Source organism: Mirounga angustirostris, unplaced genomic scaffold (assembly GCF_029215605.1).
Source record: "Mirounga angustirostris isolate CCGP_5_RB_7025 unplaced genomic scaffold, mMirAng1.0.hap1 SCAF_16, whole genome shotgun sequence".
In the NCBI taxonomy this organism is placed as follows: domain Eukaryota; kingdom Metazoa; phylum Chordata; class Mammalia; order Carnivora; family Phocidae; genus Mirounga; species Mirounga angustirostris.
The window spans coordinates 57808934-57831170 of NW_026991724.1; the positions used below are offsets into that span (position 1 = coordinate 57808934).

General features: G+C 52.1%; 1 protein-coding gene across 4 annotated transcripts in view; it reads left to right on the forward strand.

The window, feature by feature from the left end:
* The window catches only part of GALP (galanin like peptide), a 40213-nt gene extending 17976 nt beyond the window's left edge, over positions 1-22237 (forward strand). For 2 of the 4 annotated variants that reach the window (XM_064580587.1, XM_064580588.1), the window contains exons 3-9: positions 5939-6031; positions 10425-10576; positions 12979-13101; positions 14291-14339; positions 15100-15180; positions 15800-15877; positions 17119-18319. In XM_064580587.1, the coding sequence (XP_064436657.1) occupies positions 10439-10576; positions 12979-13101; positions 14291-14339; positions 15100-15180; positions 15800-15877; positions 17119-17174 (525 nt within the window). In that variant the 5' untranslated portion in view covers positions 5939-6031; positions 10425-10438 and the 3' untranslated portion in view covers positions 17175-18319. Of the gene's footprint in view, positions 1-5938; positions 6032-10424; positions 10577-12978; positions 13102-14290; positions 14340-15099; positions 15181-15799; positions 15878-17118; positions 18320-20974 lie in introns of those variants that run through there. The other 2 variants (XR_010408032.1, XM_045890486.3) reach the window with 2 other exon arrangements.

The window sequence follows — 22237 nt, forward strand, 5'->3', positions numbered from 1 at the left end:
CTAGCTGGACCGTCAGGTATCTGTAGCTAGAGGCCGGCTCCCCCTTCCAACACCTGTGGGGCAGAGCAGTCCCCAGACAGCCGAGGGAGGCTTGGGGGCCAGCAGCCTCAAGGAATGCCGCGAGTCTGCCGCGGTGCCCTGGGCCAGCCCCCAGGTGTCAGCACCCGCCGTGTGAGACAGGTGGCAAGGGCAGGTCGGAGGTCCAGTGGAGCAGTGAATGCAGACTCCCTGCTTGCCGGCCCGAGCCCCCACACCGCCCGCGTCACGGCCGTGCCGCCGTGCCCCCCGTCCAGGAGGGGGAACCGCTTGGAGAAGCCGCGTCTGCTGCTGCAGGACCTCCGGAGGCGGGGAGGGCCGGTGATAACGGGACGAACTGCTGCTGGCTGTGGGTCAGGCCCCCTGTCAGCGCCGCAATCCACCGTCTCGTTTATCAGCACAGTCCAGCGAGGCTGTCCCCATCACACAGATGGAGAGGCGGAGGCCGCAAGGGTGAGTGGCTGCGACCCCGCTGGCCCGGCGCGCGCTCATCACGCAGCGGCCGTGGCGCCTCCGCCTCCCCCGCAAACGCGGCTTTGCCTGGTGAGGCTCCGCCCCTTCTGACAAGCTCTCCCGGACCCTGGTTTCCTCTGGGGAGCCCTCGACACACACCGCCTCCGTCAGTGGGGACTGATGATGACGGTGTCCCGCACTCAGGACGCCAAGTACCCCCGAGCCCAGCTCGTGGTTAGGGTTGGCGGTCAGGTGTTTGGGGCTTCGGTGCCCGCCGGGGCGCGCACGCTTCTGGCCAGCTTCCACGTGTGTCCCACCGAGACCTGGGGGGCAGCCCCCCGACAGGAAGAAGATACGGGAAGGCTGAGACAGAAGGACCCTCCGCAAGGGCAACAGGAGGCTCGGTGCCCGCTGGTGGGGGTGCAGAGTGCTGCGGACAGGACCCCCCAGCGGCCCTCCGCCCTGCGCCCAGACTCACCGCGGCCACAGGTGTCCATCTCCCTGATGTTGCTCGGGTGGCAGCGAGTGGGAGCTACCCAAAGTCCATCCCCGGGAGAGTGGGGAAGAGGGGGTGCGCCCACATTGCTCGGGAAAAGCCCAAAACTCAGAAATAAGAACATTCAACGGTACCTCCGTATGAAATCATGCAGAGCATTAAAGTCCTTTCTGAGGGTCATCTTGTAAATGAAACCGTGACTAACAATTGTTTGGAGGCCGCCATTTAGCACTCCTGCCAAGTTGGAGGTTAACTTGCGCAAAGCTGGTTCGTGTGACTATTTTTGTTCACTCCAATAGACAAGATAGCCCCAGGCGTTAGGGTTCACTGTCCTGCGGGTCATTAACCAGTGTGGACGCAGCAGCCTTGCTCTCCCGCACTCTCCCACCAACCAGACGGTCCCGGTTCTTGCATTCCTCTTCCCAGCGAGGTCTGGCATTCTGCTGGTCGACCATGAATGAGCCAAACAAAATAGGGCTTTGCACAGACCAGCAGTGATGGGGAGCCAAGGAAGGAAGGTATGTCGATTGCAGACTCTGCATGTGAAGAGAAGCAAGCAGGTAAAACCAGTAGTGTGACCCTGCCCATTGCCACTGTGATGAGGCTGGGTCACCTCAGAGCCCCCGTGACAAGCCACCTTCTCTGCAGTCCTATCTCCATCCACCAGCACCACAGACCAGGAAGCCTGGACTGTGGTTCTGGACTTCCCTGCTTCCTTCTTAAGCGACAGGGAGCAACACTGTTGCCCGTCGCGGTCCCTGTGGGAACTTGCAGGAGGCCAGAGGCTCCAGTCGGCCATGTGGGGGTTTCCCTCCTGCTTCATCATCTTAGGGTCCTGACATAGCAGCTCTGTGGGGACCCAGTGGGGGTGAGTTGGTTTCTCCTGGGGCTCCCCTTGGCTGCTGCCTCCTCACCCCTCCCTTGTCCCCAGTTAAAGGGAGTCAGCACATCAGGTGTGAACCCCAACTCTGCCCCTTACCTGTTTGTGAGGAGGTGAACCACAGGAGTGCCCTGGTCCCTCCTCATCATCGTCTCTACGGCCGGTGCCTGCTCACTGGTTCCCTGAATCCATTCTGATTTCACTTCCAAAATACACCCTGAGGCTGCTTCCTTCATCTTCATCACCCCTTGCTAAAAGCTTCCTTCCCGGCTCCCGGTGACAGCACGAGGGTGTGAGGAAGAGACGAGGAAAGAGATGGGGGTTAGCTATCGGCAAGCAAAATCAACCTAAGACAAGGTGCCCATTCTCAGACGAGTCTGGGCCTTTTCTCACCACAGTGGCAGGGTTTCGAGAGTGAGCAAGCAGAGCAGAAATGAGCAAGACCTCGTGGGGCGTAGGCTTGAAGACAGCACCTCTTACTTCCGCCAGGTCTTCTTAGCCAAAGCAAGCTGCAAGGCCAGCCCGTATCCAAGGGTGAGGAGAAAGCCCCCATGTCCTGATGAGGAAGTCGTAGAGTCTCATTGTAAACGGTTTGGATGTGGGAAGAGGTGGGGCCCCCAGTGCAATCCCTCTGGTAAAAACTCCATTTGTTCAGAAATCTCATGAGCACCTGCTGTGGCCAGGTCTGGTATCAAGTGGCCCTTGGAAACAGCAGTGAACGAGTCCGTTTCCAGCTCAGTGGATACGAACAGTCCAGGGCATGTTTGGGGGCAGACAGTGGAGACTGGAGAGTCAGGAAGGTCGGAGGAGAGGCTTAGGTGAGGCCTGGGGAAGACAGGACAGTAGAGGGAACAACCAGATCCAAGGCCCTGGGGCAGAGAAGGCCTGGTGCTGGGAGGAGGCCAGTGAGGCTGGAGCGAGGAGGGAGGGGAAGATGAGTCATGAAGGTGAAGGTCTGGGCAGATGTGAGAGCTTAATTATATTTTCAGCATGCTGGGAAGCCACTGGAAGGCTTGGGGCAGGCACTGCTTTATCCTGTTTGTATTTTAAATGCAATATTTTCGCTGTCGTGTGGAAAACAGGTGGAGGAGGGGGGAGAGGATGAAAGCAGGAGACTCAGAGGCGTTGCTCAGAGTCGATAAGATGCAGGTGAGGATGAATCCCTTCTGGGAAAAGTACAAAGTGTCTTCCACGTCCTTACTTGTGACCTTGGATCCAACCATGTCCCCTCCTTCAGTCATGCAAACGGAGATTAGTAGTACTTTGGGACATGGCTACGTGATGGTTAAGCAAATAGGCTCCAGAGTCCAAATGCCTGGGTTTGGATCTGGTTATTTACTAGCTGTGCAATCTTGGGAAAATTACTTAACCTCTCTGAGCCTCTGTGTTTGTCATTGGTTCAGTGAGGTCAGGCGCACAATGTCCTTAGCACATCATGTGGAGTCTAGTTAGTGCCTGTGATTACTATAAATATGATTATATTTGATGAAGGCACCTTTTCACAGTGGGTCCCTTCCTAGCCTGCTTCTTTACGACGCAGTCTCAATACCTAACTGTTCTCATAACAACTCCGTGAAGATATTATTATTATTATTATTATTAAAGATTTTATTTCTTTACTTGACAGAGAGAGTAGCCGAGGGAGAGGGACAAGCAGACTCCCCGCTGATCAGGGAGCCTGAAGTGGGGCTCAATCCCAGGACCCTGGGATCATGACCTGAGCCCAAGGCAGACGCTCAACCAACTGAGCCACCCAGGTGCCCCTATTTTTATTATTTTTTTAAAAAATAATTTCTAAAGATGAGGAAATTGACAGTTGGCTACTTAGGAAGTGGCAAAGCTGGGATTCAAACTCGGGCACATCTGGTCCTGAAGCTCTCTTTCCATGTCCCTTTCTTACTTGGAAGAAACACTGAGCAGCCCCGGGAATGAGAGATGCCAGGACACTAAGGCATCAGAAGTGCTGAATTCCAGGGCGGGGAGCTAGTGAAAAGCCACTGCATATGCCCCCTTCCCATCACAGAGCCAAGGGAAAGTCTCAGATTCATCTTTTAATCTTGAGCATCAGAGGGCTTCTAGGGCAGGGGGTTCCAAATGACAATGACAAGGGGTCCGAAGAGGTTGCAGAAACAGGTGAAGGAGCTAGAGGTACCCGATAGGGACTGGTGAGGTCTTTCTTTGGTGAGCTGGCAAGAACACACTCCATCAAAAGCTGCTCCTCAGCCCCGGCTGGTGGCTGCCCACTGGAGACTTGGACCCAGTGTTTACAGACCTCCGACACATTGAGAGAAGCCAAAGATCCAGATCTTTATGTGGAATTCCTGAACTCTACACACCGGTGACTCAGCCTGCAATTCTTCCAAAACACTGCAGAGGAACCAAAACAGATGAAAAAAAAAAAAAAAAAAGAAAAACAAAGACAAGCTGACGCACCCAAAGCATGCTCAAGGGTCTGGTTGGGGCTACTCCTTTGCAACATCTGACCTGATTCCTCAGCTCACCAGTGAAGTGATGGAGTGTGACTGTCCCAAAACTACATGGCAGGGCAGTGAAATGTGAGGATGTTGGAGAGAGTCAGGGTGACTGAGTCCTTCCTTCCGGGGGTGTGGGGGTGGGATGAAGTTGTGGACACAGGAGTGGGGAACCCAGAGGTGTTGGACCAGCACTGATCTTTGGGTTATGGGCAGGAAAGGGAATGGGGTCTTAGGCACCTGGGTGGCTCAGTCGGCTGGGTGTCCGACTCTTGGTTTCGGCTCAGGTCATGATTTTAGGGTTGTGAGATTGAGCCCTGAGTTGGGCTCCATGCTCGGTGGGGGGTCTGCTTCCCCTCTGCCTTTGACCCTCCCCCCGCTCACGTGTGCTCTCTCTCTCTCAAATAAATAGAAATAAAATCTTAAAAAGAAAAAAGTCCCCAACCCCAAGCGATAGCATTACTATGTCCTTTAGAGAATTAATTGTAATCCCTTAATTTCAATCCAAGATAATGAAGAACTGGTTGAGGGACACTTTGAATATTCAGCACAATGAACAGAGGCGATTGCTCAAAGCTGAGCTCCAGGAAGGAAGGATGCATAGGACCCGACTCCCCCAAACCCATTTTTACCTCCTTTCTCAGATGGGAAGGAGAAAAAAAGCTTTCATGCAAGACTGTTTCTGAACTGTACAAGGACTTCCAGTTCACTGCTTTGTTGTGCGATGTGAAGGGATTTCTTGGTAAGATTGAAAAGATAAACATGGGTCTAAATTTTTAGACCTTAGGAGGGTTTTATGAATGCCAAATTGCTGGACTACATAGGGGGTGAGCATGGGTTTGTAGAGCTTGCCTAGCTCAAAAGGGGTAAAATTTGAATGTATATTTAGAAAGAAGTCCCTTTCTCCGTGATACACCTCAAACCATCATGGTAACCAGAGTTATTAACAAGAAAGACACAGCCCACCATGGCCGTGTCAAGGTCTTGCCCCATCTTCTTTATCATCTTTTAGCTCATTTTATTTTATTCACCCTATTTTTCAGTCTACTGTGTTGCAGACTCTGAAGGAAGGGAGCCATCCATGTAATATCTGGCGGGAGCATTCCAGGCAGAGCCCAAAGCAGCTCTCTCTCTGTCCATTGCTGTCAGTATGCTACCCGCTTTTCAATTCCACTAATATTATCCATGCCCCTACAAGGAGAGCAGAAGCTAGAGAGACACAGCCCACCCCACTAACACAAAGGAGCCCATCCTCTCCTGTGAAACCACCCCTGCACCATTTTCCACACGCCCTCCGATTCAGAATCAAGGGAGGCTGATACATCTTCTGCACTCCTAAAATTTTCTGCAACTTGATATCTACTCACCTTTTGAAGGCAAAGACGTGCTTTTCCACCTTTCCCCACACCTGCTTCTGTCGGTCATCTCCGGTGACGCTGGCCCATGAGTCAGCCACACCACCCGAGTCTGTGCCCTCGACACCGTGACGGCCACTGGCCCCACTCTGTTCTGGCTCTCCTCGGCTTTGCACAGAAACATTCTTAAGGCAGTCCACTCTGAAATTCCCCTTTCTGACCCCAGATTCCTATTCTGTCATTTCAGCATCTTGATCCTTCTGATATCACGATTCCAGCCTCACCAGTCCAACCCCCTTGAAAATCTGAGCATTCAGTGAATCCTGGGTCAGTAATTCAGGTAAGTCTTTCTCCTGCAACATCGGTGCTTAGTGCTGCCCAACGCTCTCCATAACCTCCCCCGACAACTGCAACTCTTGGATGAGATGGGTACTCCCCGTGGTGCTGCAGGAACCACAGACTTGTGCTCTCTGGCTGAAAGACAGCTGGGAAATAGACCTCAAGAACCTCAAAATGTGTATAACTTTTGACTGAGTTACCTTTCTTCTAGGATTTGAGACTAAAGAATTAATCAGACATGGGGCGCCTGGGTGGTTCAGGTAGTTAAGCATCCGACTCTTGATTTCGGCTCAGGTCATGATCTCAGGGTCGTGGGATTGAGCCCCGCATCAGGCTCCACACTTGGCAGGGAGTCTACTTGAGATTCTCTCTCTCCCTCTGCCCCTCCCCCCTGCTCGTGCTCTCTCTCAAAAATAAATTTAGAAAAGAAGAATTAATCAGACGTGTAGGAATATTTATGTACTGCGATGCTCATTGCCTGCTTCATATGATCGAATGCATGCCTAACGCAGTGGTTAGGGGTGCCCGCCAAAGAGCCAGCCAGTCTGGTCGAAGCTTGCCTCCGTGCCCTGGGAGATGTGTGATCCTGGGCATGTTACTTCAGCTCTCAGAACCTACATTTCCCCCTCTAAAATGAGATCGTATAGTACCCGTTTTATAGGGCTGTTTCTCAGATTAAGTGAGATCCAGATACAGATGCCTGGCATAGAGTGAAGGTCTGATACAGAAGCTTTCATTTCTGTCATCCAGTTAACATTGCTCTGCAAACGTTTGTCCCATTCCCTGAACTCTGAGGAGCAGCGTGAATCTAATCTTAGATGCAAATGTCCTCTCTGACCCTCTGTGTCTTTTTCTTCCTGTCGTTTTATCTGTCTGGCCACCCATCCATGTAGATATCTAACTATGTAGCTACCTAGCCATATCTCCCATTTTTGAGTACTCCCTAATTAGCAGGCACTGTTCTAACTACTTTAAATATGAAGCCACTTAATCTTCACAAAATTCTGTGAGGAAGTTACGATTAAGGCCCTATATTGTTACTTAGCTAGGTAATTTTCAATTATCTTTCATTTCTATCTATTATATCTATCAGTTATCTCTATCATCTATCAATCTATCATCTATCCATCCATCCATTATATCTATCAATTATCTCTATCATCTATCAGTCTGTCATCTATCCATCCATCCTTCTATCTATCAATTACCTCTATCATCTATCAATCATCCATCCATCCATTCTTCTATTATATCTACCTACCTATCAATTATCTCTATCATCTATTATATTTATCTATCGATTATCTCTACACCAATCTATTATCTCTATCATCTATTAATTATCTCTATCATCTATTATCTCTATCATATTTCTATTATCTATCTATCAATCATCTATCTATCATCTCTAATTCTCTGTTTTTTCTCAACTCTGTCTCTCAGTTTACAACCTTCATCCTTTGGACGCTTAAACATGTCATCAGTTGGGGGCAGGCTGAATCGTCCTCCCTCATTTCTTCAAGTACTTGATGGAAAACAGCTGGGATGGGCACACTGTTCCTTTGGATGCTAATGTGTGTTCCCTGCAGAAGCAGAATGAGTGTGGAGAGTGGGGGTGGGGGAAAGCCTCTCCCCGGATTTGCTCTTTTTCAAGTTCCTGCAGCTCATAATCACCAAAGCACGTGTTCTGCCCCGCTGCAGATGAGAGCATGGAGGACGAGCCGCCTTGGGCACCTTGGCCTTCCGCGCCCACCCGGTGACAACTGGGGACAGAAGGGCGGAGGTGGGAGGTGTAGTCTCTCAGGAAGTGTTCAGAGCAAGTTCTAGAAATCCGACTCACCTAGCCGAACTCAAGACGTTTTCTGATTTCCCTTTCAATTTCTTCTCTGCCCTGTTGGCTGTTGTTCAGTTTCCACGTGTTTGTGACCTCTCCAGTGTATCTAGTGTCACACCCTCGTGGTCGGGGAACACACCCAGTTATGCTAGGCACAGTCCTGCAAATCCGCCGTGCCGCAGTTGGAAGTGCAGGAACGGGGTGACTTTCAGATCGGTGCGACTCCGTGGCTCAGGGCTACCCCAGTGCAGTTTCTCTGTCTTCCCATCCTGCTTTCTGTGCTCCAGGGTCAGCCCTGCATTTCGCTCCCCCTCACGGTGGCAACGGAACATCTGCTGGGCTGGGGGCGCCTGGGTGGCTCAGTTGGTTAAGCGACTGCCTTCGGCTCAGGTCATGATCTCAGGGTCCTGGGATCGAGTCCCGCATCGGGCTCCCTGCTCGGCGGGAAGCCTGCTTCTCCCTCTCCCACTCCCCCTGCTTGTGTTCCCTCTCTCGCTGTGTCTCTCTCTGTCAAATAAATAAATAAAATCTTAAAAAAAAAAAAAAAAAGAACATCTGCTGGGGCTTTGGGCTTCTTTCTAAGGAAGACCTACAGAGGAATACATATCTATCTAGAGATGTGCTTTCAGAACCTCTCTCAAAAGACTGAAGAAACTACACCATGTTGTCTCAAAGGATCTCCCCACAAGACACCAATTACAGACGGACAAAAAGTAACTTTGCAGTGGAGACATCTGGCCAACTCCGCCTTAATCAGGCGATGAAAGTTCACCCCCCCAGGAGCCGGCTGAGCCGATGTGCCAAGCTCGCATGGCGGGACGCACCCAGAAGGACGTAATTTATACGTCACCACCCTGATCACTTCTGCGGCTTTCCTGCCCAGCATGCATAACCCAAATCTAATCACGAGAAAGTGTCAGACAAACCCAAATCGACAAGAGGCATGCCACAGAAGAGCTCACTGGGACTCACAGAAATGTCACAGAAAACGTCAAGGTCATGAAAGATAAAGTAGAGACAATCTTCCAGTTGTAAAGGGCACTGAAGAGGCATAGAGTGGGGGTGTTTCTTTTCTTTTTTTTTGTTTTCGTTTTTGTTTTGCTGTAAAAGGCATTATTGGAACAAGTGGTAAAAATTTTAAGAAGGTCTTAGCTTAGATATTAGGACGGTGTCAACGTTCGTTTTTACAACGTTGATAATCCTACTGTGGTCACATTAGAGACTGTCCTTGTTTTTAGGAAGACGCGTGGAAGAATTTAGGGGTGAGGGGGCATAAAGTTTACAACTTATTCTCAAACAGTTCAGAATATTTATATGTGCGTCTGTGGAGAGGAGAGAGGTGGAGGTAGGATCAAGGCGTCAAATGCAGAAAAATGTAAACATTTGGAGAATCTGATTATTGGGGAATTATTTGGACAATTTTCCTGTAAGTCTAGAATTATTGCAAAGTAAAAAGTTAAAAAAGGAAGACCTTTTTTTTTTTTTTTCCCCAGAAGCCCCAGCAAAAATCTTTTCTGCTCTCAGTGGTCAGAATATTCGGGTCAGGGGCGCCTGGGTGGCTCAGTTGGTTAAGCGACTGCCTTCGGCTCAGGTCATGATCCTGGAGTCCCGGGATCGAGTCCCGCATCGGGCTCCCTGCTCGGCGGGGAGTCTGCTTCTCCCTCTGACCCTCCCCCGTCTCATGCTCTATCTCATTCTCTCTCTCAAATAAATAAATAAATAAATAAAAAGAATGTTGCAACCAGGGCGCCTGGGTGGCTCAGTCGGTTAAGCAACTGCCTTCGGCTCAGGTCATGATCCTGGAGTCCCGGGATCGAGTCCCGCATCGGGCTCCCTGCTCGGCGGGGAGTCTGCTTCTCCCTCTGACCCTCCCCCCTCTCATGCTCTCTCTATCTCATTCTCTCAAAATAAGTAAATAAAATCTTAAAAAAAAAAAAAAAGAATATTCGGGTCATTGGCTCATTGGACTGTGGACAGGGACCCAATACATTCAGGCTCTCGATACCTCCCTTTGGAAGGAAAGAGGAAGGATAAGCTTCGACCTCAGTCTCCTGCCATCCCCTGCGGGACAGGAATGGGTGAACATCCCCCATAGCATTGAAACACGTACAAGAACTGTGGCTATTTAGCTAAAACCCAGCAGACTCCTCACCAATACGACCAAATAAACATCAGACGGGAAACTTGCAGTGTCCACCTAGCAAAGGGGCCTTCGTGTCCACGTTTCCGAACTATGAAGAGGGATGTGGGCTCAAGACAGACAACGGGCTCAGTCACAGAAATGCGAAGAAAGTGGCATTTCTTGCACACCTTAGTTTTTTTGTTTTTTTTCGCATGAGATTGGGCTCCCTTTATTTATTTTCCCAGAACGGGTTAAGTGAGGAAACGAGGGCTGGTGATTCTCTTTCCTCTGACTCTCCCTCAGTCTCCAGGTAACCACCTCTGGGCTTCCAGCTTTGTCCTTCCCTCCGTCCCCTACGAGCACCACCCCTCCACCTTCATGCTCTTTCCCAGCAAACCATTTACACCTTCCTGTCACTTGTCCCCCCTTCTCCTTCAGAGGAGAAAAGACGGATGCCCGGAAATGAAGATGGGAGCAAACCAGGATCTTCGTGGTCTCACTCGACCCCTGTCCAGGGCCTTCGTTTTATGATTGAGATGAGACCGCTCCCTTCCGCGGGGGTGGGGGAGAGAGGAGGCGATGGAAAGAAGGTACTGATGAGCCACAGGCCCTGCCTGGCAGAGAGGGGGATGCCATGTCTGGTGGGGACGCCGTGTCTGACGGGGGCACCATATCCAGCGAGGACCAGGACTTTCAGAAAGCAAAGGGCAGGTGGACTAGTCCCTCCTTGATTCCGGGGTTCCTTCCTCTGGAAAACTGCTTATCTCTGGGGCCAAGAGGGAGAGAAACAAAGACACAGATAAATTAAAAACCAGAAACAGGGTGGGAGATCACACACAGAGCTTTTGTTCATCCCACAAATACTGACTGAGTTCCAGGCACTGTTCTGGGCCCTCTGGCAGGGTTTCTTAGCCTCGGTGCCACCAACCTCTGGGGCTGGATCGTTCTCTGCTCTGGGCCGTCCTGTGCATTGCAGGATGTGGGGCAGCGTCCCTGGCCTCCTCCCCCTGGAGGCCAGATGCACCCCCAAGTCACGATGCGTGGCCAAATGTCCCCCGAGGAACAAAACCACCCTGATGGAGTGCCCCTGGGCTCCAGGCACCATGAGGAGCAAGATGCGTTGCCGCCCCTCGCTGAGCCTGTTTCCCAGGGAGGGCGAGATGCTCAACAAACAAGGAAAGACCCAAACAGGTGCATCGTGCAGGACAGAAGCAAGGGACACAGCAAGAGAGCCCTGAAGGCGAGCAGAGACTAAAGAGAACCCAGCGCCGCCGCAGGGACAGAAAGGGGGCGTGGATAGAAATGGGGTTCGCGGCCCGGACACACGCAGACCCAGGCTGGGGGGATACTTGAATAAACACAGGGCCTGAGACACAAGTCACAAAGAAGAGGCACAGAAAGGGGGGATGAAGGGCAGCCTATACATCTCAGAGTGGAGCACCTGCAAGGGGAAACTGAGGTGAAGCAGAGAAACATTTCCCTGCAGGGAGCGTCCTCGCTCTGACCTCACAGGCCAGTTCATGAAAGCCCTTCTGTGCGCAAAGCCTCACTCCCACCTCCATCCTTGGCGCTCTCTCCCGCCTTCCCCCTGATTGCTGACCCCCTCTCTCTCCCCTGCTCTTCCCGCCTCCCTGCTCCTCGGGAGGCATAAAAGCTGCAGTCAAGGAGCTGGGCCCCTAGAGAGCAGGGGAGAGCTGCCGACTCCGGTGAGGTGAGGTGGGGAGGGCATGCAAGGGTGTGGGGGGGCCCCGGAGAAACGGGACATGCTGATGGGGAAGGCAGGGGCAGACACGGGCTGAAGGATCGCCAGGGGTGAACACCTCTGTGGTTCTTGAACCTTGGTCACTCGTGTGCCTGGGGTTTGGGGGGACCATGTTTTACCTGTCCGGTGTCCTATCGCTTACCTTCGGGGCCGTCCCTCAAGCAACGCCCTCGCTTTACTTAAATAAAGGTGCTCCAGGATGGAACGCCACAAAATCGGCTGTAAACTCAGAAGTGTCCATTTTATTTTTCTGTCACGTATTTAAGGCAGGAAGACACAGAAGTTCATCTCTGTTGCGTGATATGGTATCGTGCATTTACAGTTTGTTAGAAGTCGGACAGAGGGAGACGAACTCCGCATGATCTCACTTCTGGGTCGAATCTGGAAACAACCACTCGCGGAACGAGATCAGATGGGGGGTGAGGCAGAGGCGGGGTCGGCCCGAGCGCTCAGGTGTAAGACGCGGACGTGCTGGGGACCAGACGGACGGTACGGTCCCCGTCGTTGACACCACCGTGTGGCATCTTTGCAAGCTGCCCAGAGAGAGTAGATCCCAAAAGTCCTCAACGTGAAGAGAAAACAGTTTTTGTCGTGACTAGACGAGGTGACAGATGTTAACCAAACTTACCGAGGAGACCCTTTTCCCAATATACACGTTAAGCTGTCATGCCGCACGCCTCGAACTTACATGGTGTCGGATGTCCATTAAAGCTCAAGAAAACAGGGCGCCTGGGTGGCTCAGATGGTTGAGCGTCTGCCTTCGGCTCAGGTCATGATCCCAGGGTCCTGGGATTGAGCCCCGCATCGGGCTCCCTGCTCCGCGGGGAGCCTGCTTCTCCGTCTGCCTCTCTCTCTCTCTGTCTCTCATGAATAAATAAATAAAAATCTTAAAAAATAAATAGATAAATAAATAAAAAATAAAATGTCTTTATTCCCTTAAGAAAAGCTACTTTAAAAAAAAAAAAAGCTCAAGAAAACATATGTCAGGAGGACAGAGCTCATGGTAACAAAACAAACAAAAACCTAAATCAAACAAGCAAAAAATCGCAAGGAAATGTTTGACGGTGATGGATATGCATACCACCCTGATGATGGTGGTGGAATCGGGTGCATGCATGTGTCCAGATTCATCCAGAGGTGTATGTTCAGTGCATGCCATTTTTTTGTATAGCAGTTATACCTTAATGACACTAAAAATACATAAATACACTCATCACCCTCTCTTGGCAGCGTCCTGTAGCTCTAAGCGTCCACCCCTCTGGCCCTCAGATGGCTCCCTCTGTCCGTCTGGTCCTGCTTCTTGCCGTCTTGCTCAGCCTGGGGGAGACTGCTGCCTCTGTACCTGTCCACCAGGTGAGACCTCCCTCCCCACCTGCAACATCCCCAGTCACTGCCCTCCTAGAAGAGCTTTCTGATTCTCCTGGCTGAGCCAGGAGCCACGGGCTGTGGGGTGCCTTGGCCCCGGGTGGGGGTGGGAGCCGGTGTGGGTTAGGACACCTGACCCAGGGGTCAGGAAGCAAAAATGTCCTAAGGATTAGCATTGCCCAGAGGTACAAAAAGATGCCTTCAGGGAGCTCCTGGTCATTCTAAGTTGTTAGGTCACCAAGGACTGGGCCCTGCCCCTAGGGTTTCTGCCAACCCCTGGCTGATGCTGCTGGCCTCCGGGCCACATTCGGGGAGCCCCTGAGTGGGCGCATGGACTGTGGACACCCGGGTGAATTCGGAATGCTGGTGCTGTCATTTTTTAGCTGCATGACTCCTGTCCCTCCGAGTTCTTCGTAAAATCACAGCACCACGAGGGTTACCTGAGTTCCTCCATGCCAGGTGCATTACCCGATCCAGAGGACCCAGGCTTGGTACTCCGCCACCCTGGGTTTGGGTCCAGCTGCCTGCCTTGCTGCCAGGGTCCTCTGCAGGCCATTTAAGTCTCTCGGAGCTTGCCGGGACCGGAGCCGGAGCTGGGCTGTCCCCCGGGGCCAGGACCGGAGCCAGAGCCGGAGCCGGGCTGGGGGCGGGTAGCCTGCACTGAACCCCAGGGTCGCCCGCCCAGAAGGCACCCACACGGGGTTTCGTGGTCTCCTGTTGCCGTCTCGACACCTTTCGTTGTGTTTGAGCAAGGGGCCCCATATTTTCATTTTGCCCTGCACCCCCTTAAGTTATGTAGCCGGTCCTGCTTAGAACAGACACTGGCAGGTAGAAAACCCACAGTGAGTATTAGCCGCTGTAATTGGCAAAGGAACACGCAGCTTGCCTGAAGCCATCCGGTGATGTCGCCTGGGTTTGAACCTGTGTGTGTGTGTGTGAGAGAGAGAGATTTGTGACGATATGCTGAGGCTTGTAGATGTGGTTTTTAAAGTCTCTCTTCATTCCGAGCTGCTACGTTTTAGGAAGCCTTCACTTTCCTCACTGGTGAAATGTGGATTAAGTGAACCCCCTGCCAGGCTCCTGGGAAGGTGGCAGCTGGCCCCTGTGGCCCCAGGCCTGGGGGACGCCTGCCAGCCTTTCTGCCTGTCTGAGTCTAGATCTCTCGGTCTCTGTCCAGGGGCGAGGAGGCTGGACCCTCAACAGCGTGGGCTATCTCCTGGGTCCCGGTGAGTGAGCCCGCTCTGAGCGCCATCCCTGCCCAGTGCCTACCTGCGGTGGGTGTGCGAGCCTGTAAAGACCCTCAGCTCACGTTCCCTGCAGTCCACGGGTTTTCTCTCCAGACCCGTGTTGACAGTTAGTCTAGACGAGCAACGGGCACGTGGGTCCTGGAACCACAGTGCTGAGTTCAAATCCCAGCTCCGCCACTTGCTTGGTGTGCATGCCTTAGTTCCCTCCAGCCTGACGATGGGTACGATGAGGCCCCTGCTGCACGCGGGCGGTTAGAACAATTCCTGGTGCCTCGGGGTGCCAGGTGACACTTGGCGGTTACTCTCCCCCCTTATGCCCCTCCATCCCGGGCTCCCCGTGTCCCCGAGTGCGTCTTCACTGTGCACTCCTTGTGATGTGGAGGGACAAAGCCGTACATCCCTGTGATGCTCAAAGCAAGGACCACTCGGTGGTCCAAGAAGACCCAGGCTCCCGGGACCGTGGGGCAGAGCAGCAAGGACTTGAGGTCTGGGTCTAGACGTGGGTGGTTCAGCTCCCAGTGCTGCCCCTTAGCCGTGGGGAAACGTTGGGCGACTGAGTGGACTCCTCAGAGCCACAGCCACCTCACTTGGCCGTGCGGATGCTCGAAAGACTCGCTGTCCCACAGACTTAGTGGTGGTGCTCCGTGCAGGGAACAGCGTTACAGGATTGCCGGATTCCCTGTGTGACTGTTACCACGTCACAGACCACGGGCCCTGTTCTCCCCCACCCCCTCCCCAGTGCTCCACCTTCCCCGGAGCGCGGACCACGGAGGGAAGGAGAAGACAGCCCTGGAGGTCCTAGACCCGTGGAAGGCCGTTGGTGAGTGCGTGTGGGGTTCATCTGATCACCCTCCTCCGCCTGCCCACTGCTGGCCTTGGAAACCGGCCGACGTGGGCTCCATCCCTCGCTCCGCCACTTGCCGGTCGGGGGAGCTTGGGGAAGGACAGTTCCCGGCCACGTAACGCGTCTGAGATGCCCCCTCCTTGCCATCCACATCTCAAGGGAAAGAATCGGGGTGTGCGGGGGTTCAGACACCAACACCGGGGTAGGCACGCCGTGAATGCAGCCTGTGACCTGAACCGAATCTCCCCATTGTTGTCACCTACCGGGCAATTGCGCGTATCTGGGGCCAGTTTCTCACCCTGGGCGCTGATGCCCATGACTCCACTGTGGGCCGTCCACGTGCAGGATGTTTAGCGGCATCTCTGGCCTCCACCCACTAGGTGGCCATAACACCTCCGAGTTGTGACAAGGACAGATGTCCCCACACATTACCAGATATCTCTGGGGAGGGGGAGGGAAGGGCAAAATGACCCAGGATGAGAACCCCTAAGTACCACTAATGCCAAGGAAATAAGGGAGCTATGGCCACGTTGCAAGCTACAAAGCTCCGAACCGAATGGCGCGGAGGCGGGATGACTTTCGGCTTTGTTCCCAGATGGGCTCCCCTATCCCCGCCCTCAGCGGGCCTCCAAGAGGAGCCTGAGGGAGACCTTTGCCAAAGCAGAGACTGCAGGTAAGCGCGGGAAACATGGAGGAAACAGGAGCCGGGGACAGGAGCGATGAGGGCCAACTCTGAACGCCCACGCTGACCGGGATGGCTCATTTCTGCTCTACCCCTTCACCTCACACCCCGCTTCCGGGCCCAACACGCATTTCCCAGCCAATCCCAGATGTTTCCCAACCTGGCACTGCAGTGATGACCCCACTCCCAAACCTTGATCTCCCTAATATCAGCCCCCCAGGCTTTAGCTACAACACTGACCTCAAACCCTCACTTCCAAGTCTGACCTCTGTCTTTATTCCAGCCTTTAAACTCTGGACCTTGTACTCATCTCTACTCATGCTCAAGCGAGTTCTACTCCTGTTCTGAATTCTGGTTTTCTTAGAACACCAGGTCCCTTTTACTCAAGGATCTTTGCACCAGCTGATGCCTCAGTCTAGAATGTTCTGTTTCCAGAGCTTTGCATGGCGAGAGCCTTCACATCATCCAGAAATCATTTTAGCCACCTCCTCCACCTTAGAGTCTCCCCTGACCATTTATCTGACATAAACCTACTTTTCCTCTATTCTTGTCATCCCATCTAATTTTCGTAGTGATGTTTGTCAGCATGTACATCGTCTTTGTATCCTGTACTTATCTGCTTGTTTTCTGTCTTCTCCCAATAAAGTCTCCCAATAAAGTGTGTATAGGGACCTTCCATGACTTGCTCACTGCCTACGCACAATGGTGCCTGGAAAATATGTGTTAAAACGCATGAATTAAACTATCCAAGTGCAGGCTTCCCACCCAACTGTGACCTAAGTAAGTCAGCTTTGCCCACCTTCCTCCAGCTGGATCTTTACCCCAATTCCATCTCCTTCAACCCTAACCCTGTTTTTGGAAATGAACACCATGCTTTCATTCTAGCTCTACTAACCCATCTGGAAAGCACTGATTGGACATCTACCGGTGTTGGAGGTGACACACCTCCTGAGTTCATCAAGCCCCACACCAACCTTGGCTACCCTCTGTCTCTTGAAAACACCCACCCCCACCATGTGCCATCTTACATGGGGTGGAAAAGGGAAATATGTGGGTAGATGCAAAGAAAGGAAGGTAGAGCAAGAAGGAAAGAGGGAAAGAGGACAGGGAAGGCAATTGGACATGGGATGAACCAAAGCCGTCTTCCTCCTTGGTCTCCTTCCCAGCCTGGACTGGTTTGGGTGGTGGCGGTGAGCTTAACCATTCAAAATTCACCTCTTTCTCTCCCACAGATCTGGGCAAGCTCAGTGAGAAAGCCCCCAAGGAGGGAGATGCCCTGCGGTCCTAGATGTCTCCAGACCTCTGCTCTGCATCCATCTCCCCAGCTCCTCCTGAACCCCTGTCTAGCTCCCTCCACTGAGACTGAGATCCTGAAGTCAAGTCCCTAAATGTCATGCAGAAAATTTAGAGCATTGGGATAATTTTCATAAAAGTCCCCAGGCTGCCTCAGGTTTCACTGATTTATCCTTGGAGTAAGTATAAAGTGTTGTTAACAAACTCAAGAATTAATTCTGGAGCCGTTTAGGAGATGCGGGGTGATGAGGGAGTATTTCTTCAGTCCGTGTGAAGTAATTGTATTCTTTGGAATCATCCCAGCCCTAACACGAGCTATTGACTAATATGATATGAATATCCCATTTGCTTCCGAGAGTCTATGATGTCTTGACTCAGGAAGATTCTGCCAAGTAGCAGGCATGCCTTCCCTCCTTCCCCCACCCCGGCCCAGCGTCCTCCAGCTGGAAACGGGGAGAGGTACTCCAGAGCAGAGTGGAGAGAATAAAACATTTCTTTGCCAATCATGCATGATTTCTGTGTTAGCGTGGGAATTCGTGGTGGTGGCAAAGTCAAGGCTGAGAGGGTCAGGTGTGGGGTGATATATCCTGTTGGAGGCAGTGGATCTCGGATTATCTCATGAGCAAGCCTAATTACAATTCCATAGCTGGATACCTGACCTACTCTCTGTTCACGAGTTCGTTCGTTTTACATATTTTGAAGCTATGTTTTGTCATCATATATGTTTGTAAGCTTTGTAGATCTCTGGAGGAATCTTTTTATCATTACATGATGCCTCCCTTAATCCCTGTTAATGCCTTTTGCTTTTGGACCGATCTGGGGGGGTCGCATGTCTGGTGCCTCGATGACTGTGGGTAGGAGGCTAGGTTCATCTGGGACAGTTGACCCAGTGTCTGCATGGTAGTCAGGGCTCTGGCCTTATTCTCTGGGACATTCCTCGAGGCCACGCTGCTGTAACAAAGAGCCCCCAACACGCAGCAGCACGAACAAGATGCACATTTACTCTGCACCCACAGAACGGTCCAGAAGGAGGCAGTGTGGGGTTGGCAGGATGGCTCTGCCATCTTTGGCCATGAAGCTTCATCTCAGGGTCCGAGAGGGTTGCCTTACCACTTCTGTGAGGTAGGAAGCCAGAGGGGACACACCCGATTCTTCCAAAGAAAAGTCTTTGAAAGGCACATGTGGTGTTTGTTCACACACCTACGCATGACTAGTCTTAGCCACAGGGAGGCTGGGAACCATCGTCCTGAGCTGGGGGCACCTGCCCACTTAAGAACACAAAATAATGGAAGAGATGGATGGAGGTGGATGGATATTCAGTCGCACGATCTGAGTTGCCATCGTCCTTTGGATTTGCCTCTCTCTCAGCAACACCATGTGGCGGGGATCGCTCGCGCAGGATTCTGACCTTCCCGGGTCTCCGGCCGTATGCAGTCTAATATCAGAAATCTCGTTTTAAGCCCTTAGCAACTTTAAATAGCAGAATGGGAGGACAGAGGCAGCATCAGGGACAAGAAAAGACCCAGGCCCTGCCTTGGAGGATCTCACGAAGGGAGAAACCAGAAAAACGAGTCGACAGATGCAGGGTAGGGACAAGGCTTTGAGATCAGGGGCACACAGGGACCAGGGCAAGGAGCCTCTGACCAGCTTTGGGAGGGCAGAGACCACCTGGGATGCTATAATCCTGGAAGGTGGTAAGAAGCAGTCACGTTCTGGATGTATTTCAAGGCAGGGCTGAGAGGACTCCCCAACGGACTTGCTGTGGGATTTGAGAAAGCAGTCAAGGATGAATCCCTATTTTTTGGTCTAAGCAAATGGAGGGATGGAGATGCCCTTGAAGGTTATGGGAAGCATGCACAGGACAGGTTTTGGAGGAAGAGCAGGAGCTCGATCTGGGACATGGTAAGCTTGAGATGCCTACTGGATATGCAGCTGGGGGTGGGGGAATGGGAGTTGGATGTGCAAATCTGGAGCTCAGAGGAGGGGTGCAGAATGGGTATATAATTGGGAGCATTGTCAGTACTTAGATGGTACTCGAGAAGAGAAGGGGTCTAAGGGCAGAGCTCTGGGGATTCGATAGATTGCTGGTCCCGATGATGTTCAGAGACGAGGGAGAGAACAGGACGTGGAGTGTGGTTAAAGATGGCGGAGGCACTGTGGTTACTGGGGGTGACTAACTCATGGGTATGGCTTCATGGAGTGTGTGGCAGAGGGTCGAGAGAATGTCATGGGGCCGAGGGCACTGGGCGTGGAGATATCCAAGAATTATGATAACAGTAATGTCCAGAGGCAGGAGCCCAGCCCTCCAGGGAGTGAGGGTGAATACCTGAAGGACACTCAGAGGAGGCTGAGGGTGAGGGAATTCTCCTTGGAGAAGACATTTCAGGAGTTGGGAGGCAACAGGGGTATTGCAATAGGGGATATCCAGAGTCAGGTTATGTCTGGGGCCTGGGGGCTGAGGCATGGCTTGGGGGGGCGCAACCAGCCTTCTTTTGGAAATGGACAAAAACATAGGTAAAGGATATATTGAGATGAGCCCTCGTGGCTCCGGGCAGATGATAAGTCTGAGAGCACAGAGGTGAGGGAGGAAGGGTTGGGGTCTTGTCCAGGTGCTAGAATTTTACCCATACTGATGGGGGCTTAGAGCCCCCCAGAGGACTGGTCCTAATGGGGCTCTTATCGCAATATACTCATACTACAAAAATCCCCCTTGTTCATCTTCAGTCCAAATGTACTTGTATATCCCAAATGTTGCATGGGACATACTTAACGCCAAAAGCTGTTCATGGCTTATCCGAAATTCACATTCAACTGGGCATCCTGAATTTTCACTTGCCGACAGTCATAAGCCAGGATAGCTTCCTTCTCAGAGTGCCATCGGTACCCGACTGTCCAGGATGCAGGTCACTATCCCGGGGTGGCTGTGGGGTCAGAGTCCCATTCCTAGACATTACTCCTCACTCCTTCTCGCGGGCTTGGGAAGGAAAGGGCTGACCCTGCTCTGCCCAATCTCTCAGCACAGCTCAGCTGTCTCCCTCCCAGGCTGGAGGGCTAGGGCCACCAAGGGCCATTCTCTGGACTGGTCTTTGTATGCAGAGTGAGGGGGAAGCTGGACCAGAGCCCTAGAGCTGCCCCCACATCTCCCCTGCAGGGGGGTTGGGGAGGGGAGTGGGTCTTTGGAAAGGGAGAGGGATTTCCTGACAGGTGCAAATTGCCCTCCATGTGTCCTGCTGACGAATGACTGAGTCCTAATGAGCAGAGACAGTTGCCTGGGCCCAGAGATCAGGTGAGGGACCCAAGTGAGTAAGGGGAGGGCCCTGGTCCCTCCTTAATCAAGTTTCCCAAACTGGTGTCTTAAAAATATTTAATTAAGGGGCACCTGGCTGGCTCAGTCGGTGAAGCACGTGACTCTTGACCTCGGGGTTGTGAGTTTGAGCCTCACAGTGGACATAGAGATTACTTAAAAATAAAGTCTTAAAGGGGCGCCTGGGTGGCTCAGTCGTTAAGCGTCTGCCTTCGGCTCGGGTCATGGTCCCAGGGTCCTGGGATCGAGCCCCGCATCGGGCTCCCTGCTCCGCGGGAGGCCTGCTTCTCCCTCCCCCACTCCCCCTGCTTGTGTTCCCTCTCTCGCTGTGTCTCTCTCTGTCAAATAAATAAATAAAATCTTTAAAAAAATAAAAATAAAATAAAATAAAGTCTTAAAAAATTAATTAAAAAAAACTTTAATTGTGGCAAAAACATGTAACATGAAATTTACCATCTTTTTTTTTAAGACTTATTTTATTTATTTTACAGAGAGAGCGCCAGCAGAGGGAGGGCCCGAGGGAGGAGCAGGTTCCTGCTGAGTGCGGAGCCCGATGTGGGGCTCAATCCCAGGACCCTGAGATCAGGACCTGAGACGAAACCAAGAGTCCGATGCTTAACGGACTGAGACACGCAGCCGCCCCTGAAATTCACCATCTAAACCACGTTTCGGCGTCCAGTTCAGTGGCATAAAGGACCTTCACACTGTGCAACTGTCACCACCATCCACAGAGCCCTTTGCGTCTTAACTGAAGGTCTGCCCGCGTTGCAGGACCACTCCCCAGGAACCCGGCCCAGCTCACTGGCACCGCAGTCCTGCTTGATGTCTTCAATCCCAGCATCTGTCTTTTCGTGTCTGGATTGTCTCACTTATCATAATGTCCTCAAGCTTCGTCCCTGTTGTGGGGTGTGGTAGGATTCTCTTCCTTTTAAGGCTGAATAATATTCCCTATCTCCTGGGTGCTTAAAAAAAAAAAAAAAATCCTGTCGAAGCCCCACCCTAAACGGAGAAAATCAGACCAGATGATCGGAGGGTGGGGCAAAGCCATGGGTGGTCTCGTTGGCTCTCCGTGTTCCTGGTGAACGCTGGCTGAGAACCTCAGGTGTATCGAGTGCTTCCTTCCACTGAGGCCCCGATCTGAGGTTTTACTTGGTAGGATTACACCAAAGGCGCGTGAACTGTGAATTAACCTGTCACTGAGGGTATTGGAGCTGGAACAGGTCAGTGTCTGGCTTACTGGATTTTGCCAGGTTTATCAGCTAGAGTCAGTACCCCTCTTCTGGGGTTTCTCAACCTCGGCACTCTGGACATTTCGGTTGGGATCATTCTTTATGTGGGGCTGTCCTGTGCATGATAGGATGTTGAGCAGCATCCTGGTCTCTGTGTCAAGATGGCAGGAGCACCCTCTCCCCAGTTGTGACAACCAAACACGTCTCTAGACATTGTTGAATGTTCACGTGGGGCGAAATTATCCTATCCTAAAGGATACTAACTCATGGGGCCAAATAAGGACACAGCTAATTAAAAAAAAATCAACAAAGATGGGCGCCTGGGTGGCTCAGTCGTTAAGCATCTGCCTTCAGCTCAGGTCATGATCCCAGGGTCCTGGGATCGAGCCCCGCATCGGGTTCCCTGCTCAGTGGGAAGCCTGCTTCTCCCTCTGCCCCTCCCCCCACTTGTGTTCCCTCTCTCGCTATCTCTCTGTCAAGTAAATAAATAAAAATCTTTATAAAAAAATCAACAAAGAATATAAA